Source organism: Ursus americanus, chromosome X (assembly GCF_024610735.1).
Source record: "Ursus americanus isolate L20-20 chromosome X, mUrsAme1.1.p, whole genome shotgun sequence".
NCBI classification, from domain to species: domain Eukaryota; kingdom Metazoa; phylum Chordata; class Mammalia; order Carnivora; family Ursidae; genus Ursus; species Ursus americanus.
Genome location: NC_142164.1, coordinates 2006943 through 2014031, shown reverse-complemented (window position 1 = coordinate 2014031; position 7089 = coordinate 2006943). Strand labels below are relative to the sequence as shown.

The window sequence follows — 7089 nt, the reverse complement described above, 5'->3', positions numbered from 1 at the left end:
GGCTGCCATGCGTGTGGGAGTGAGGTAGACAGAGAGCTCAGACTGGAGGCTGGGAGAGCAGGAGATGGGGCCAGGAAACATGGAGACGTGGAGAGGATCAGCAGTCACCAACTAGACTTGATCAAATCCCACAATGGGTTAGATTGGGAGTGAAGAACAAAGGGCGGGAGGGAGAATCCTGGCATCTTTCCTGGAGCAACCAGGTGGAAGGCGGAGCCGTTGGGGGAAGGCCAGGGAAGAAGCTAGTGTGTGGAGGGGGACGAAGTGCTCCTGTTTGGACATCTTCATTCTGAAATTCCCATGAGACATCCAAGTAGGCGTGTGCCCTTGTTTTATAGAGATCTTAGGGATGTGGGCTTCTTTTTTTTCTTTTTTTTTAAGATTTAATTTATTTATGTGACAGAGAGACAGCCAGTGAGAGAGGGAACACAAGCAGGGGGAGTGGGAGAGGAAGAAGCAGGCTCATAGCAGAAGAGCCTGATGTGGGGCTTGATCCCACAACGCCGGGATCACGCCCTGAGCCGAAGGCGGACGCTTAACCGCTGTGCCACCCAGGCGCCCCAGCCTAGTCTTTTTCTTTTCCCTGACAGCAAGTCTGTTTGCAAATGGAGGTGGTATAGGAAAATATGCCCATCTTTTTTAAAAATGTTGTTCCATGGTGAGATTTTCACATTTAGGATAACTCAAATTAAAACACATTTAGAGTTCTTCAAAAACCCTATCACTTTTTAATACTGACTTTCTCAACAAGGATGCTATAGGTGTTGGAGGCATGACAGCTCTTTGATGCATTGCCCCATTCCATTCATTGCACACCTTAAGCAATCTACAATCCCAGGACCTGGATGGCAGTGGCCCCTTTAGCTTCGTAAAAGAGAAAACCATGATTATTCCCACTCAATTTCAAAAGGGAAAGACAGGACGATCCCACAATGAGAACCAATGGAACCCCAAAATTTTATAATTCAACTATAAAATACGAGGAAGTTCCTGATCATATCCTAGTCTTCCCATCAAAGTGCCTCACATAACCTCTCACTGGAGAAGTCTCCCACGGGAACTGGACAAAAATCTTTTCTGTAGCTGTCTCTATCCTGTCGAATAAATAAATAAAATCTTTAAAAAAAAAATCTTTTCTGTGGCTCCCTCCTCCAACCCCAATAGACCCTTCCCTCAATTGCCCATAGCAGAGGAGAGACTCAGGTGAAACATTCAATGAAATTTATTGAAGAGAAACATTTACTGAAACCATCAAAGAAAAGGAATGACAACAGACAGAGGGACATCTAACGGCCACTAGAGCCCATAGGTCACGGACCCCCTCCTCTTGGGGTCCCACACGAGGTGCCTCTGCTTCCCCCAACACCGTGGCCCTCCTGCCTCAGTCTCCCTTCCTGAGGGCCCCTCGATCCACCTCTGGCCAGGACGATGGACGCTGGCCACGTCCCCTCACTCCAGGGCACCCTCCCCTCTGGCCGGCATGCTAGGGCCTGGTCCTGCCCCGTGGCCTGCACAGGACAGTCCCAGGACACTGGAAAACGCAGCAGGGGACACTCGGCCAAGCCAAGGAAACAGAGTCACAAGTAACAACAGGGTGGCACATCAGAGCACAGTTGCCATGGAGACTCCCGCCGGCCACCTCTATCCTTGGTCCGGTTCTTCCTTCCTGAGGTCACGGGGTGAGCACCAGCCGTGCCCTGGGGGCATCCTTCCCGCCATCTCCTGGAACCGGGCTCCGGAACTCCGGGGTGGGGTGGGGGCAGCTGCTCGGATAAGAACACACACACATCTCCACAAGAACAAGCAGCGGCTGGCCTAAATCTACACCGAGAAAGCAGAGGTTGAGCTCACAGCACGGGAAGAGAGCTAGCAGAGCCTCGGTTCCCACCGCAGCTCATGGCACGCACCCGGGCTGAGAGGTGGCTGCCCCGGTAGGCCAGGACACCCACCGCGGGCTCCTGCACACCTCAAGGCTCTGCACAGGAATGGTAACTAGCGGGGAGGGGGAGTAACTGGACACGTGGGTCACAAAGGGCCCTACAGAGACACAAGTGGGCTTCCCGGAACATGGAGCAACGTGCCCCGGGGGTCACTGAATGAGAGTCCCCCTCTTGGGAGACCCAAGAGGCTGGCACCCTTGAGATGGTCCCTAACATGTCCCAGTCCAGTGTGGGTGGCAGATGGCTTCAGGTGCCCCTCACCTAGGCTAGGGCCAGCCACTCAGGGGTGTTTTCCAGGCTGGCTGCCTGAGTTGGCATGGACTAGGGCGGGGGCTGGGCCTAGGTGTGGTGCTGCATGGGTCGGGGGGGGGACACCTCTCCCTGAACCATTTGGTGTCAAGTATGGTCATCTTGGTCACTTGGAAGGGCTGATGGTGGTGTTCAGGTCCCCTTAGGGTGGTGGAGTGCCCGGGGGCCTGGCTTGGGCTGGGTGGGCCCTTCCCTCGGCCCTGCTCCCCATGTGGGGTGAGGCTGCTGCCCTGGCATGGCCTCCCCCTGCCTCCGGAGCTCTGCTGCCTGAGAGGAGAGGGGGCCCCTGGTCCTTCTGAGCCTATTTGCCTGAGGAGGACTTGGAGGGACTCGTCTCCCCAGCCCCATCCTCTTTTCCCGACTCCTCTGGGATGGGCTCGAGCCCCTCCTCGGGGGACTCCCCAGCCTCCTGCTCTCCTGCCTGGGCGAGGCCCTCTGGCTCACAGCCAGAACCTCCTGGGCCCGCCCTGGAAGCACTGCCCATCAGGGCAGGGGTGGGGCCCCCAGGGGCCTCTGAGGGTCTTACTTGACGTAGGCCTGCAGGGACAGTGTCACGATCCTCACTGTCCTCCTCCTGCTCCCCCTGCTCCTTCTCCTCCACCTTATCATCCTCTGCCTTAGCATTGGCTCTGGCACCGGCGTGGGCATTGGCCTGGGCACCAGCCCCTTCCTCTGCCTGGGCTCTCTCGCTTCTGGCTAGACTGGCCTCCCATGCCTCAGACTCGCGAACAAGCCCCAGCATCTCTAGGAAACTTGGAGGCCTCCCAACCATTCTCAGCTTCCTCAGCGCTTCATCCAGAGGCTTTGTGAGGTTGGCCCTGGTGAGCACCTGCCTCAGGCGCACGTGATCAGCGGAGGCTCTGGCCAGGGCCCCCTTCTCAATGGCTTTCTGCAACAGGACTTCCAGCCGCAACAGGAAAGCAGAAAGCCGCTCGCCTGACTGCTGCTGAGCGGTCAAACACTTCACCCGGATGGTCGCCTGAGACTCGTTGTTTCCGAACACCTGGATCAGAGCCGCCAGGCAGTCCTGCGCTGTCCTGGCAGGGTTCTCCGCCAGGAGCCCATGCACGAGCTGCAGGGCCATCCCTCGAAGGCCTTCCATCAGCCGCCTCCTCTTCTCCCTTTCTGAGACCCCCTGCCACACATGTAGCATATCGGCGGTGTGGTCTAGCCAGGCCTCAAAGGACTCCTCCCCCGGGGCGGGCTGATCCCTTCCGGAAAACACGCCCAGGCGCTGATACCGCATGGTCTCCACCCAGGGCCGGACTGCCTGACTGACCGATCGGAGCCAGCACACCCTGCGCAGTCCCAGCCCCAGGGCCCCAGCCACACTCTCCACCGTCTGCCCCTGTTGCTCCAGGAAGTAAAACACGCGACTGAGAAACTCCTCGCCTGAGCAACGGGGCACAAAGACCACGTTCCAGGGACCCCCGGTGCCCGGGATTTCCCTGGGGACCAAAGCATAGTTGACTTCCTGGTCAAGCTCGACCAGGGCCGCAGTGGCATTATCCTCCTCTCGAAACACTTTGCCCAGCACGGTAAAGTGGCCCATGGGCCACAGGGAGGCCTCCAGGGACTCTTGGAGTTCGGCTTCATCACAGTCCTCCGGGATGCCCAGAATGAGCAGACCCCTTCGAGCGCTGACGCCCATCCACCTGCACCAGTCCTGCAGCATCGTCACCGCCATCGCGCGCAATTTCCGCTGGCGCGGGGCTGATACTAGGGGCAGGAAACGGTTCCCCACGCAGACCAGGGTGGTACTGGGCGGGGGAAAATGAATTGGGGGGGGTCTAGGACTCGGAGAGAGCGGCCCGGGTCTCCACAGCCTGTGAATACGAAGCGGGCGAGAGCAAGGTTAATGCCGGCACCCCCTCTCCCTCCCCCAGGTGACCCTCCTCCCGCGGGGCGTCGCCTTTGCCGCCCGGGCTCGACCCCTGCCCCTCCTTCCACCGGCCCGCAGGGGCCACAGCCCCCTCCCCACCCCGTCCCCCCGTCCCCGCGGGCTGCCGCAGTCCTGCTGGGGCGGGTGGAGGGTGGCGGGGTCTCTTGGGGGCCAAGCGCACCCTCCCCGGGTCTGGTACCTTCCGCTGGGTCGGGGTCCTTCCTGGTGGAGGTCCCAGCAGGAGGGGCGCCGCAGGGGCTGCGCGGAGCAGCGGCCGGGTCGTGCGCCCCTCTTTCCGTGGCTTTCTCGCACTCCCTCTCCTTCTTCCTCTCCCTGTCCCTCTCTCCGCGCGGCACGTGGGCCAGCGCGCCGGCGCCGGCTCGCCACCACTCTCTGCAGTGCGGACTCGGGGTGGGGGCGCAGTGGCGGCGGAGCGCGGACCCTCCGCGTCGCCCCGGAGACCGCCGGGCCATTGGCGCGCGCGGGTCACGCGGCCGGGCTGCGGCCACCGCCGCGGGCACCCGGGGACCGCGCGTGACGTCACCTGCTCCTTCCCCCGCCCCCGAGGGGGCGCTGGCACAGGTGGGGACCCTGGGGATCCGCGAGTCGGTGCCCCCATCCTAGACCCAGCCCTGTCCACAGCCCGCCGCTCCCGGAACGTGCCCTCAGGGAGTCAGCGTGGCGAGGGTTCCACATCCCCGGGTGCCCACCAGAGAGGGGCTGGACAGGCCCGAGATGCGCCCGCCAGCGCTGCGTTCTGGCATGGGTGGGGAACGGGATGGGGGGGGGCGTTCTGGGGGCTTCTTCGCCTGCTTCCACCCTCCTCCACCCCACCCAGAACTGGTCCTGTCCCAGCTAGGCGAGAAGCACCTCGTCCGGGTGCGATTCCGTGGAATAGATGCCACATGCGCACACGAGCACTCACACACTGCACCCCAACGGAGGAGGGTCGGCAGTCCCCACGCTCGCGCGTGGGTTCACTGCCGGCCAAGGCGCGTCGTTACCCCAGTGCCAGTGGCCAGCCCCAAGGAGGGTGCCAGGGACCCTCTCCTGTGTTGCTCACTCCAGGTACTTAGAGGTCAACCCCTTGGGCCTGTATCTTACCATGCGTCCTTGGGCAAGTCCTTGCCCCTTCTCTGGGCTTCAGTGGAAGGACAGAATTGGGGTCTCTACCTCAGGGTGTTGTGTACAGGAGAGCCGCTAGGCTGGGAGTGGAGCACTGGATGTGTCCCCTGCCCCCTGTGCCCTCGCCAGCCTAAAGGGCTCTGAGACATTTGCTCTCTTGGCCCCTGAGAGCAGCATGGGTGTTGTGCCTCCCCAGAGACCTCTGTCTGTCTGGCCCCAAGTCAGCCTTCTTCCACAGATCCTCCCCCTTTCTTTTGCTACCCAGGCTAGTCACTGTACCAGGGCAGTGCTGCCGCCACTCGAAATGGAGCTCCAGTCCCTCTGGGTCTTGGCACCCTGCACCTGTCCTGTCATGGGAGTCTGGGGGCCATGTGCACAGCCTCTCTGCTGGTCAGAAGGCAGACAGGTTCCCTCGGGGTCACACCCTCTGGTGTTGTTGCCTGTCTGCCCCCCTTCTCTTTTCTTGCCTGGCATCCGGTCAGACATCCTCTTCTGTGACTTGCTTTGCACACTCAGGCTATACTGGTCAAGGTTTCCTCCGAGCACCCAGCTCACTCATGCTCTTTGTTGAATCACAGCCCTGGTTTATTTGTCTATGACTGTATGGATGGGCATTCACACTGTTCCCAGTCTTCGGCTATTACAGACACTGCTGCCACCAGCACCCCATGCATGCCTGTCTGAGCTGCTGTTGGCACAACAGGCTCTGGCACGTAACACCAAGAAGTGGTTTTGCTGGGACCTGGGCACTTGGGTGCCTATCACTGCCATGGCTAGGTGTTGCTAACCTGTTATCTCCCATGAGTGGCTGAACCGGTGTTCACTTCCACCAGCAGCATAGGTGTGGTCCTGTGCGCCCCACAGCCCGAGCAGCCTTTGGTCTTGTCCAGCCTTGACCGCTTGCCCACCCCCATGGGGAGAAGCACTACCTCGTTATTGTGTGCCTTGTGTTTCCCTGGTCAGCAGTGAGGTTGGGCATCCTTGCACAAGTGTGTCATCCATCCCAAGTTCCTCTTCTGTGAATCTCCTTTGCTCATTTCCTCCCCACTGCTGAGAAGCCTCATTGGCCTGTTTCTAGGAGAAAGTTTCCAGCATCAAGGCCGAAGGCACTCTCATTTTTTCTACACTCACCCATCGCCCAGAAGCAGGCTGCGTTGGAGTTGGTCTCATAGTTGGAGCTTGGCTGGCCCCTGTGGTCTTACTCCTCCAGCTTTCTTATCTCCTGGGTGGTAAATGCTAGGTAAATGAAGAAACGCAGGTGTTCTGTCACAAACCAGCTTTCCCAGTCGGCCTCGTGTGTGGACTCCCTCCCTTTCTCCCCGCTGAGGGCCAAGACTGCCTCTCCTAATACGGTGAACTGCTGCTCTTAACACCCACCACGAGAATTTCTGTCCCCCAAACCTTGGTGTTAGCCCTGCCATGGCTTGCACCCCACGTTGTCCTCTTTCCTGGTTTCTGCCATGATTTACCTGGGATCCTTCCTCAGGGAGGGTGCTCCTGTGGGAACATATTTGGGTCTCATGTCACCAACTGCCCAGCTGGCCTGTAGGCCGACTGTCAATTCATTCCCGCTGTTTTCAGCCTCGCCTCTTCCTACTCTCCTTCCTTCCATACCTGCTGACTCCAAGTCCAGGACTCTCTGGCTCTACCTTGGGGTACCCATTCCCCCCTCTGCCCGGGCTGGGCTGTGACGCCTCAACTACCTTTCCTTTATCACCTCTCAGCCCTCATTTTGCTCCACTCCTCAGCACAGTTGACCCTCCTTCCTTCTCAAAACCTTTTCCTTTCTTGGCTTCTGTGAGCCCCCACCTTTGGGCTAATCTCCTCCCTCTT

The 7089-nt window shown here is 59.6% G+C and overlaps 1 protein-coding gene across 1 annotated transcript in view; it reads right to left on the bottom strand.

The window, feature by feature from the left end:
* Positions 1-1204: 1204 nt before the first annotated feature.
* LOC123786522 (paraneoplastic antigen Ma6F-like) overlaps positions 1205-7089 on the bottom strand; it is a 159904-nt gene continuing 154019 nt past the window's right edge. The window contains exon 4 of the mRNA XM_087860348.1: positions 1205-2786. Coding sequence (XP_087716474.1) covers positions 2551-2786 — 236 coding nt within the window. The 3' untranslated portion in view covers positions 1205-2550. The remainder of the gene's footprint in view (positions 2787-7089) is intronic.